The following is a 13,100-nucleotide window of genomic DNA, read 5'->3' as shown; positions in this document are numbered from 1 at the left end:
AGACCTTGAGGGATAAAACACACAAGTTGCGCCGAGGCCGCTGCTGCTGTCACCGGTGATCTCCAAATGTCGCGGCGTAATTAATTTTTCTCTTTACCTCCTCTAATTGTTTGTCCATGGTAATTGCTAATTAAGCGCCGGTTAATTAAACATGTACAGATATTGGAGTCCTGCAGTGGAGCTGTTGCTCGGTTTATCTGGTTCTCGCGTTGAGAGCGTTTGAACGGCGAAATGATGCAGCGACACAGACAGAAATACTGCTCTGTCCTCACCTCCACATTCAATCTTCATTATCCCCCCCCCTTTTTTTTTTCTTTTTTTTTTAAGGATTGATGAGGAGAATTACATTCCCCACCTTCTAGGATAATGAAAATTATTCACTACCTAAGATGGGTACATAGCGTGAAATTGAAAATGTTTTACGTAGGAGTGCTGGATGCAGTACTCTTAGCGCGATTATGTTGATTTTGAACGCTTTAAATATGCAAAATGCAGAGGAATATTTTCCAGTTGAGGGCTTTGAAATGCTTTTACATCTCCACTCAGTGTGAAACATCTGGGGGAAAACAATAGATGGAGAAAAAAGAGGCACTGGAATCTATTATTATTATCATTAAAATGATGGCCTTCTGGCTTTGTGCGCTCTCGAGCTGCTGGAGCTTCGTCGATCTTCGTGCTCCTGCACACACGGATATTTCCTGCGATCACCTGCTCGCAAATTTTTGCCACACACTGTTTTTTTTTAAATTTCACTTGTATTGGTTCGCGCTGCCTGAACAGTGCTACTTGTACTTTTCACTTGCTCCTTCAGTGTTGCTTCATTTACCTCTCAGTTTTCAACATATTCAAAATTGACCAAAGCAATAAAAATATGAAATACAATATAACTAAGTTTGATAGTCGTGGACTTTTAACAGAGAAAAGGAGCGCTATATCAGAAATATATTCCCAAAACATCATTTTCTTTTTACAATCTACACTTGAAATGATGCAGGCACTTGCAAATGACATGTTTACAACATGTAAACCATACTTTGGTGTTTGATTTTGACCTTTTGACATGTTTTTTGGTCTTTTGACAAAACCACTGGCGAAGAGGAAGTGCTCCAATAACTTGAGCTTCTGACTATTAAAATGCTTATGATGGCGCCTAATGCCAGCTTTAATGAAGAATATAGTCTATTTAAATGAGTTTTCCTGCTGGATCATGAAAAGAGATTCCATTTCATCATCAGTTAAAGTCGTCCGTGTCTTGCTTGTGTACATTTTTAAACGCCACCATCTACGTGACTGGTGTAGATTTCGGCGTGTTCACCAGCCGTACGCCGTAAAATGTGATGTATTCCAGCCTCTCTTGTACGCGTTGTTGTCGTCCATTGTCTTCTCAATTGTCTCAGTTGTCTGGGTAACAGGGAGGCTCGTGACGGTCCGGCTCTATGTTATTAAATTTCGGCCCGTTTGTATCCGAATGTCAGAGAATTTGTGGGGGAGAGAAAACAAAGCTGTTTTTTTTTTTTTTGTAAGTGGGAACTCCTGGATTGTGAAGGGGGTCTTTTTTTTATTTTTTTCCCCCCGTGTTGTTTCTGCCGCAAAACACTTGCACAACAAACGAGGAAATCATATTCCGTTGTCATGGTAACAAAACAAAAACATTATAATTGCAACCGAAGCCCACTACGACAAATCCATCGCTCGTCAGAGTACTTTTCCCTCGATGCTTTCCCCCTCCCATGCGATCGTGCGAAAGCAGCATATTTTGGAACATTGGTCCAATAGAAACAATTTTCTTTTGAGTCAATCCTTTTTTTTTTTTTTTTTTTTGAATGCTAAATGGATGAAAAGCCGACTGCATTTTACTCAACTAAATGTTCCCTCTCAGAGCGGAGTATCGGCCCGGTTTTGTGCAGATTAGAGGTTGCTTTCAGGAGGATCTCAAACTCTGAATTGCTGCAACTGTTGCTTCACATTCCTGGAGAGATTTTGCACGCACAAAGGACATCTCAGTGTGGAAGCATTTTGCAGCACTTTAATTTCCATCCTGTACTTTACTCTTGTAAAGTGCTCTATAGGCCTTTTTATCTATAATTAGCCTTTATTGTATGCCGTTGATGGCTTAATGAGAAAACCTTGCTGGCTGAGTGGGACTAGATCTGTTTCTGTTCTCACATGTTGTTATAAGTGTCACCTGAGGAGAGCTTTAACTTCAGTCTTGTGTTTTGGCTTCTGCGTCGTGTGAACGCTTAATGCATTTCCTCCTATGTATTTTTAACAGACAGACCACGAATCACTTTGAACACTTTAATTCATCCCAATACCTAATACGTGCAATATCCATTTAAGTCCGTTTAAGTACTTTTACACTTTTACTGTTCATATTACTTGATTTTTATCTTTCTTTACTTGCGAGCAATGCTGCTGTAATCCCGTAATCTCCCCACTGAGGGACTAATAAAGGATTATCTTATATTATCCAATGAGTGTCCATACGTTTAGTAAGACTGAATACTTTGTTAATATGATTGTTCTGGTATGCTCCTGTATACGCCATCATCATCTTTATAACTCTTTGAACTTTTTATATAGCATATATTTAGCCTTAATATACTACCGGTGCATATATTCGATATACGATGTATTTCCAAACTAATATTTTATGTTTGACTGAATATTTGCATTGTTATATTTGCTTGTCAATGCATTATGGGTATTAAAGACAGCGAATGTCTGGTGCTTGTCACAAGTCTGAGGACGAGCCTGGTACTATGGAGTAATACATGTTATCATCCTATCAGACACTGGACGCTCAAGTCTTTTTTTAGTGTCTTATCTGGGTTCTGCGCCACTGAGACCACACTATCTGACACTTTTAAAGCCATTATATGAATGGATTTTCTCTAACGCTCATTTAATTAGGATGTCAAGGATACTGTATATCCGCCTTCGGCAAAGACTCATTTCAAAGAGACGGTTAAAAAAAAAAGCCAAAGGGGGCGGGGGGGGGGGAAAGTACAATGGATGTTTCGCGAGAGAAACCGTCTGTGGGAAGACGTGCGAGGAGATGTTCTCACAACCGTCGCTCGTTCGTGACCCGCAGAACGCACGAGGTGTAGATTGAAGCTCGCAGTGCAGAGGCGAAAAGCTCGAAAGACGAGATCCGCCCCGGAAACCTAAAGACGTGAAGCAACATGCGTCGAGGTGAGCACAAAAAGCTGATTGCCGTGCGGCTCGGTGGCCCAATCAAACACTCAGACTTTGAGGCTTTGTGGTGTCAGTATGTCAAATCGTCGAGCACTTTAGGGCCATCGCGGAGACATTTTCAGCCTTGAATTCACACCTTATGCATAACAACGCATTTCTACAGACTTTGCCAGAGAAAATTACACACAATCAATAGCATTGTGACATTAAAAAGAAGGGGATCACCGAGGGAAGCTCGCTCGCACGCTTTAATGAAGGAAACAAAAAACAGGCCAACAAAGAGGATGACACGCTTTTCAGTTTTCAGTATTTGTGGAGTGAAAATACAGAAGTGTTTGAAATGTTCTCTATTTTTATAACTCATTCTGTCTCTCTTTGACTCTGGCACTACGGTCTGTTCAAAAGAAATCAAAAGAATCGTATGCTGCTTTTTATTTCCGACACGTCCAAACCCGCACTGTGACGTTTGTGTCCTGCTACACAAACTCAATCCAGCGGTTGAACAATAGTCTCATTTTAAGAAGGGAGAAGTCTCACCGGGCATCGGCACCCCGTGGTGCTAAGATTACAGCAGCCCAATGGACACAATCAGGGTGGGGAGGAAATTAAAACCCTGTGGGGCTTCAGTCAGACCAGCAAGGTTATTATCACCAAAGCTGCCCTGATTAAATTAATAATAAATTCTGTTTTACTGCTGCATGTGCTGCTGGCCTGTAATTGTCTATATCCCAATTGTTTGTTGTTTCTTCTACAGACACACTGAAGAAAACAAACTATGTAATATTCAATTCCTGCCAATAGATAGATTAATTGAATACATCACTTCCTTGAGCGGGATGTAATGGGTTATTTGCTTATCCCATCGGCACCATTTCATGAATTTCGCTTTGCTGCACTGACAGAACGGGTCGGATCAAAGCGGCCTTGGGTAACCAAATGCAAAGCTGTTAATCAGAGGCAAGCAAAGGCCAATCCTCCCAGTAATATAGGCCAGGCACAATACTCAGTAAGCAAGGTTCTTATTGTGTTTCCTATTCAAGCATGTGTATCTTTCTATTCAAGCATATATATATTTAAAGGTCATAGGCATCAGTCAGACATCTGACCCGTGTGCACACACACCAGCTGATATGTTCTTCCTGCATGCTTGGCTGCTGTCACTTTGATGCAACACAGGCACATTTCATTCATGCCAAAAAGACTCAACCAATTCATTTTTTTTCAGGAAACTGTGGTTTTCCTACAGACGAGTCGATTGCCTCCATTTTTTTTCCATTTTTTTTTACTCTTTTATTGATCATAGCCTGACTAGTATCTCATCCCAGATGTGTAATTGTAGTAGCAGATGCCCACTTTGATGAACTACAGCTGTACGTTTCTGGGTGCAGTACATTAGCAGCTGTAAATCCAGACTTGCTTCCATCAGGTTGTTTTCCCCCCCGAGGGCTCCTGCACACGTCACCGAGATCTTTGACTGTCAAAGTGCATTAACATCGATCATGTGAAAAAGGACACTGCATCATCTTAAGAAGCACTGTGTATGTTAAACCAGTGTGTTTTTTTCCCCGAAGGTTTCAAATTTCAAAACGAACCCTATTTTAATCACATAGCCGTTGGTGCATTTATTCAGGGAGGTTGCGTTAGGCCCCTCTCTGTTGGTGTTCTATAAGATAATACCATTAAGTATAGGAAATTCAAACGCAGCCTCTCCTATATCTTCAATCTATGCTTTTCCCCCCACTCGCAACCCTCCTTCCGCTCTCCGTTGATATCTTCTCCACCCAGCTGGCCTCCCTGAAGGCAGACAGTTTCCCTACCACACTTGGCACATATATATATATATATATATATATATATATATATATATATATATATATATATATATATATAATCTCTCCATCCATCCGCTGGTTTTCGAGCAGAGAGAGCAAAGCAGACTCTTCACATGATTGATGTTCAAATGGGATTATAATTCAGTTACTCAGCCGTCACCCTGTGGCCATATCTGCATGTCAGCCTTCCTTATTTGGAAACCCTCTGTAGTGAACACAACAAGGAACGAGACAATCCTTCACCCGGCTTGTAATTCTGTTGCTCTGATGAGCTTTCAGATTGCTTTTTTTTAAAAATTCTTTTATTTGAGAGTACTTTGTAGACTGATTTTACATTTTTTCAATTTTTAGTTCACTGAATTGTGACGAGGCAAAAACTTATGAGCATTCAGACATGAGTTAAAGCCCGTAGTTTAAGCACATTATCTCAGCAACTCATGTACACATGATGAAAACGAGAACGCTGGCTCTTGTATTGAAGAGCCTCCTGAAGTTTGCTTGAATGCTGCCTGCTCATTGCTTCGCTTACATGTCTTCATTTCTTTCTGCCTAAAAAGAAGACTCTGGTGTTCTCTGGATATTTGCGGATTGTTGTGATCCGAAGAGGAATCCGTGGTCTATGACCGCTTCTTTCAACAATTTGTATCCCGTCTTCAGCACATTATTGCCGTCTACTAGCAACACTTTCATTTTCTACTTACTGAATGAGAGTTACTGCCAGCTATCTTGTTCACTAATGCGGCTGTGAACACCTTTTTAATTCAAGAAAAAAAAAACCAGCACCAAGGTGAACTCATCCCAGCACTAAATACTGGAGCCCTGTTGCTGCTGCATCCATTAACGCCGTAGACCATTAGCTACACACCCAGAATGCCGCCGCTCAAATTGTACCAAGAACCATGACTTTTGATCACTTTGCTCCTAAAAGCGATGCTTTGGTTCACCCAATTACAAAACTCACCGCCGGTTGTATTTATTCATGCAGAAGGTTTTGCTTTAACTTCTTCAGGTGTTCAGATATCATATCAAACATGTCTGCCAGGGTAATACAAAGACGGTGGATTATATTGTTGTCCTCCCGCCAGGAGATGATCTAAACGGTCATGAGTGTGAGCTTGCGTGTGAGTGAATTAATGTGTAGGTGTGTGCATCTGTGTGTCAGTCCACAGCTCATCTTGCACACGGCTGCACCCAAACTGCGTATTTTTGGATCCTCATGTATGGCTGCCTGCCAGAAATACCAAAGCACCGCACACTATGGGGCATCATCCGTACCTTTACACACCTGTCGTCACCAGACTCGAAGCGGAAATAATCGCGCTGCACTTCTATCCTCGAAACGGAGACACGCCTGATTGAAATGAGAGTAAATCTGTTGTGTGAAAAACGTCTGAAAAACATTTGCAGTCGTTTCAGCAGTGCCCGTTGCAGACACTCCTGGCGGAGATCTGCAGTCTACTGGGTGCACCTTTCTCGTCTAGTTTTTTGGTGCATATAACATTTTTTTAAAAAGTCTTTCCAGTGAACGCCTAACCGCAACTCTGTATAGTTCACAGAGCACGCAGCCATCAGTTTTCATTGGAGCTACTTTGTCCAGCATCCAGCAGTAAACATGAACTGCAGTCAATGAGCCACAGCCTGTAAAGGCCCCAGAGCCCTTAAGCCCCTCCCCCCTCCACTACAGTGGGCTATTGCTTGTTTATTCAAAGCGTATTAATATTGAACGTGAAAAGCAATACATCCGCCAATCGTGAAGTAAATGATACGCAAAGGACACACACACACACACACACACCTACAGAGATTCGTTGCTTTATAGTTAGACGTTGAAGATCCATTCTGAACTCCTCCTCCTCTTCTTCTGTGTCTGTCTGCAACAATTTGTTTGGGTAGTTCTAGTGCAGGGATGAAATTATTCTTCACCAGACACAGAGCATGAGAAGATATCCTCGCTTTGAAGACACAGACCTACCTATCAGTTTTGTAAACTCTTGTGTATTTTTGATGGAGGGGAAGTTGTTTTGGGGAGCGCTATCGACTTGAAACAAGCCACCGAAAGAGAAAAGTTATTGCTTTCATTTCATTCCTCCCTTTGAAATGAACGCTTTTGTTCTTCTTTTGTTGTTGTTTTTTTGTCCATTAAAATGTATGGTCATTTTTAAGGCCGTGGTTAATGGGTGTTTAAGATTTAAATGTGTTGTATTGTCAAGTGTTCATGTTGTTTTGTCCTCCCTGAAAGAAACAAAACCGTAATACATGTTTAATCTTCCATTCTTAGGGTAAGATGGTGAAGGGAATGGGAGGAGCCATGGATTTGGTGGCGAGCGCTGGAACCAAGGTGGTGGTCACAATGGAGCACTCGGCTAAGGTGTGTGTATACAACAGTGTGTTTGCGATAAGACTCATTTCCTTCCCCAAGGGTCCGGGTCCAATTAAAATGTGCAATTTTCTTTTCCCACGTCGGTGCAACCCACCAGCGCACCTTGGCTCTGCTTCCTCCACTAATGAGTGTTATGACTGATTGGGGATAATTCTGTTAATGGATTGCTTAATGCTCCTTCATCGGAGAGCGCGCCAGCTCGCCCCGACGAGGTGTTTTTTTTTTTTTTTGCACACAAACCGTGTCTTGTTTGTTTGTTCGGCTTTGGTTCATTTGAATAGAAGTCCAGAATTGGACTCGGCGCATTGGGAACAGCTGATTAGTTGGACTCCTTCTGTAGGTAAGGGGATGAGTAACCCCACGGGGCCTTCGACAAGAGCAGCGAGGCACTCCCGACTGAAGCGGTTTACATTTCCAAAGTCCAGACCGACATGATGCAAGTTCAACGTAACACTCTGCATTCAGAGTAGCATGCTGGTTTTTTTCTCTAATGGGGGCCTGTCTGGCGCCTAGCTATACTCCAGATGGTGCAGCAGGTGAGCATAAATTTACTGCCCTGAAGACTGCTCTCATTCATTATTGGGTGTGTGTGGAGGGGTAGGAGGAGGGGGGGGGGGGGTGTATGATGTGTGCTTCTCAGGCAGCGTCAGAGCCTTTTCTTCAAGGAGACTGTTGGGCCAACTGAGGCAAACTCCTGTGGAATATGTGCTGTGTGTATCCTCTGGGGACAGGACGAGCGCTCATGACTATCGGCATCCCTGGATGTATTGAAACTGAAGCTGCTTCCCTGGAAGTAGTAATGCACAGTCTGAAGGCGGCTTGGTTTTTTTTTTTTTTTTATATCAACTACCCTTTCTCTTTCAGGGAGGAAAACACAAGATTTTGGACAAATGCATCCTGCCTTTAACTGGGAAGCAGTGTGTGGATCGAATCATCACAGAAAAGGTATCTTTATGTGTTTTGTTTCATTTATATAATCCACAGATGCAGAGGAAGGTTGCTCCTTTTTATTTTTTCAAGGCAAGACCGAGATAAAAATATGTAACAGAGAAATTGGTTGACAATTACCAAATTACCATAAATATTATCCAGCGAAATCATGCAGAAATTTAAAATAGACACAAACTTCTCTTTCTGGGATGAATATTCTTTGCAGGTCACCATTGATCATATCATTTGAAGACGTGACATTATTGGTTTCTTCCAAAAAACCTGAGGAAAAAAAGACATTTTATTTCATGACGAATCTGAAACGATGACGTCAAAGTCCTTTATTCATGAATATAAATTTAACAATTAGGAAAATATATAGTTTGTTGTTGATGGATGAGTCTTGAGTTTAGGCTGCTTACTCATTCGGGCTCCTTAGTTGGTGGCAATGAGTAAGCTGTGGCTGCGCAGTACATCTGGCCTGTAAAAGACTTGGATTGAGGAAGAGGGTGGGGGGGGGCATGAGAGGATTTGATTTATATTAACATTTCTAGGACATATTTTACATGGAGGTGGATATCTGTGACTTTGAAGTTAATTCTGCATTAAGCAGCAATGTTCTTGTAAAACACGAATACAGCAAATGCACGGGCAAACGGTCGCCTACCACCACACCATGAGCCTTTTAACATGTGGCCAAAATGGCAGATTTCTCTCTGTACAATCTTTTTTTTTTTTTAATTTTGTTGTTTTTGTTTCTCGGTTGAGCTGTTTTTATTAGCGGCCTGGCTGTTCTCCTTGCAAAGTGTCTAACAATCTCCCACCTAGCAGTCTGGAGTGATTAAGTGAAACCGAAATCGAATAAGCTAAACCCTCTCAGCGGGTTTGCATAACTTATTTTATCACAGCCAGCCAGTCAGTCCCCTGATTATGTCGGCAATAAGCGACACACACACACACGGTGAACACATCTTACATCTTTATCTCTACTTTATCTAATGCGTATGAAAACAATCACAGTGGAACAGAGAGATTTCTATGATGCAACAGAGTGACACCAGTCGATGGAAATTACATGTATTCAATTAACATTAAGTCAATCAGTTGTTTACGGGAAGGATGCGTCTTATTGATTTTTTTTTTTTTATGGTTTGGGTTTCCCTAAAAATATGTATTCTATTGATTCTCCCATCCCTGCCTCAGGGCCCCACTTCTAATGGACTGATGTGGCACCTTGCATGGTGGCGACTCCCATCAGTGTGTGAATGGGTGAATGATGTCATGAAGTGTTGAGCGCTTTGAGGTGTCGGAAGACTAGAAAAGCGCTGTACAAGTACAGGTATGAGTCTGTAATGTTGGTGACGCTTCGGCAATAATTGTAGTCGTGGATGCTCTGAAGCTTTGTATGTTTTGGACTCTCTCTCTCTCTCTCTCTCTCTCTCTCTCGCTCTCTCTTTTTTACTTTCTGTGGCAGTGGCATAGATGGAAAAGATCCTGGTGTTCTGCGTATGGTCGGGTAGTCTCGGTTGGCTCACCTTTTCGGTGTTGAGTGAGAGTTGTGGACAGGCTGGGCTGTTTTTTTTTTTTTAAACTTGGACATGTACAACAGTGTGTACTCTGAGGAATCTCACTGCTCAGTCTCCCTTGGAAAGCTTACGCAGCTTAGCCCAAAAAAATTCAAATCTCCATCGTCTTCATTTGAATACGAAGCGCTCTCTCTCTCTATCTGCTCTGAAATTCATCCGCTCCCCACAGTTTGTGTTTTCCGCTCGCTGATACGGAACAAGGTGAAACAATTTGGAAACAGCCATTCACAGCAATATGTTGTCATACTCGGGAGCACAAATGGCGATAAGGGGAAGAGGAGGGGAGTGGAGGGCCATGAACATTATTTGAATGTTGTTCACATCGCTCCCATCCAGTTGTAATGGCCAACATTCACCTCACAGGTAACACTTTTCTTGTCACTATTACGCTTACGATGGCCCACGGGTGGAATTGTCTGTTGAAGGGGAAATAAGCGGACGGTAAGCTTTAAGTACTACGCTGGAAGAAAATGAAGACCAGTGAAGACGCAGGGTGTAAAGCAGTTAATCCAGACTGGGAGGGAAGCAGGAAGGAGGAGGCATAAATGCTGATTTGGGTGGTTTCAGGAGATGGTAGAGATGATATTGTACTTTAGTCACTTCCCTTTAACCCTCCGGTGTTCTCCGCCTTTGCAACGCGCTCATTTAAAACACGCTCCGCCGCCGCGGGGTGAAGTCAGACAGCGGGGTACATGACTTTTTTGTTTTGTCGCCCCACCTGTTCTCTCTCTCTCTCTCTCTCCCGCTCGGCCGGCCGGCTTCTGTTGTTGTGATTGCGCAACATTTCCCAGCGAGCAGGTTTCTGTCAATATTTATAAAGGTTAAAGCTCTTTCCGCTGGCCTCACTAGCACTCGCACCACCTCCTCCTCCTTCCACTTCCTCATTTTCTTCTCCTCCTGCTGTTTTCCCTTCCTCAATATCCATCAGTACTCTCTCCTCTTATTGCATCCCCTGCTTTTTACAATCTTGGGAACGACTCAACTTCTCGCGTCCTATCATTTTCATTCTATCATCTCCTTTAAACATACTTATTTGTCATAACCCTCCTCCTCTATTCTTCTCTCCATCCTTGTGTAAAAAAAAAAAAAGTATAACTACAGATTCAGGTGGATTTGAAGTGTGACTCCACATCATTTAGTCAGACTGTTGGGAACATGGTTTCAGTTTTTATTGTAAACTTTGCGACGCCATTTTGCGACGCCATTTTTTTCCACCTGTGTCTGAGTGAGCCAAAAACGGGTATTTGTTATTTGTGGAGGGCCTCGCACGCGACGCATGATAAAGTTCCTCGACTCGGTGGGAGTTTGAGAACACCGTAAGAACCGTGTCGACCTCTCGGCAGGCGCATATGTTACGCTTCCGTGTTATTGATTGGAAAAGGTTGATGATGAACAACGTGCACACTGTTGTCGGCCCGCGGGGGGCCTTCCAGTCGCTGTAGCCGGGAACCAACTTTATTATCTTCTTTTTTGGGGGGATTAATACACAGCAGACTGACTTGCAGGTTTTACTCCACTATATATTACACTTTGTTCGTAGCTATTTGATTATAGTTCATCCACAGTTTGTAGATGATGTATGTAAGGCATTTAAACATCCACCAGTTTCTCCTTTCTTTTCAGTTCATATCCATAAAACGAGGTGAAGCAGGCCTTCAAACTTGCTTTCACGCTTGAAAAATTGACGCATATTCGTTTCCATGAGAGGAAATGGGTTCCTCTCACAACGCCAGTGGGATTTAACTTGTCCATGAGAGATTTATGAAATCCCTCGTAGTATCGTTTAACAAGTAATACATCCGGAAGTAGAAGAATAGTCTCCTGTGCTACGGCTATTTCCATGACAATACATGATAATCTGTGCCAGTAAAGACTAATCAATATATCTATCATAACAATATCTCCATCTGCAAATACATGCTGAAACCTCAGTGAGGATATTTCCAGGACATGTGTATCACGCACAATTGTTAATTATCTTACAGGATGTGGTCGGAAACCTAAAAAAAACACATTAAAGATGTTGATATGAAAACCAATTAGGGCTTAATGTCTTGAGTCAAGTGAAACCCTTTTATTCAACAACGTAGATGAATCAAACACAACAGCACACCAGCCTAACATTTCAGCGTTTTCTTCTTTTTTTTGGTGCCCAAAATCAAATGACTTGCGCGGCGGGGGGAATGAGTATTATTGTGCTGATCACCAGAGAAAACTCCCAGTGGTAGAACACGAGGGTCTATAAACTAGGTGGCAATCAATGCTTTCAATAAGCCTTATGACGGTTATCGTTTACTTCCATCACGGATAAATGACACCCCTGCTCCAATTTGTTTTTTTAAAATGAGAGCTGAAACCGGGGGCTGCCAAACCTGCCAAATCGAAAACAACAACTACCGCAATCCCTCCACTCGGACTCGCGCACAGATGCCGACGCACAATATATATATTTTCTCACAAGCGCAGCATCCGCCTTGGCTCCGGATGGCCAGAAGGGACGGTAATGTCTAGTGTTGCATTAAATGGTGTTGATACCCGGGGTGATGGGGGAAACCTGCCGCCTCGGGCAAAGTCACTGCTGCCTCCCCGATATGGTTTCCTGACCATTTTCCACACTATGTTGTCGTTTTTCTTTTTTTCTCCTAACCACGGCTTCTCCCCCTCCTCCCTGGTCGCGAGCGGACTCGCTCGCGGCGTTGTCATCGAAATGATGGATTTTGATCATTTTTGTGTCCATCACACGTGCGGCGAGCCAATCGCGTCGCTTCCGTGGCCCCCGCTTTCTCGTCTCAGCGGTTATTTAGGGAATTGTCTCTCGTTTTTAAATCAAATTTTTAAAAAAAAAGAAGAAAAAAAAACCTCTCAAAAAAAATAATGCCCGCTCATTCACAGACGAAGCGGAAACAACTCCTGAATTATTCAGTCGTCGTAATGGGCCAAGGAATATGTTACCTGTGGCGTTTGCCCCGGATTGACGGCACTTACTGCTCCAGAAACCACATTTAAATAATTTCACTGTCACACCGTCTTTGTTTGAACACGTCTCCGAAGCCGGCCCCTTGTAATTGCTGCAATGCATTGACAGGACACCGAGCTGAGCTTTTTGAAGTGTATTTGTTGGAGGGTGAAATGTAAATTCTTACTCTCATCTCTTTGTTGCGTTCGCGTTGGACT

General features: G+C 42.6%; 1 protein-coding gene across 1 annotated transcript in view; it reads left to right on the top strand.

Annotated features, from left to right (window-relative positions):
* Positions 1-13,100, top strand: part of oxct1a (3-oxoacid CoA transferase 1a) — a 42,563-nt gene that overhangs the window by 25,703 nt on the left and 3,760 nt on the right. The window contains exons 14-15 of the mRNA XM_068604901.1: positions 7,309-7,398; positions 8,275-8,355. Of these exons, the coding sequence (XP_068461002.1) occupies positions 7,309-7,398; positions 8,275-8,355 (171 nt within the window). The remainder of the gene's footprint in view (positions 1-7,308; positions 7,399-8,274; positions 8,356-13,100) is intronic.

The sequence above is a fragment of the Clinocottus analis genome, unplaced genomic scaffold (assembly GCF_023055335.1).
Source record: "Clinocottus analis isolate CAN_PGR_092001 unplaced genomic scaffold, fCliAna1.0.p SCAF_7, whole genome shotgun sequence".
Lineage (NCBI taxonomy): Eukaryota > Metazoa > Chordata > Actinopteri > Perciformes > Cottidae > Clinocottus > Clinocottus analis.
The sequence above is the reverse complement of the archived record's forward strand: the minus strand, read 5'-3'. Positions and strand labels throughout refer to the sequence as shown.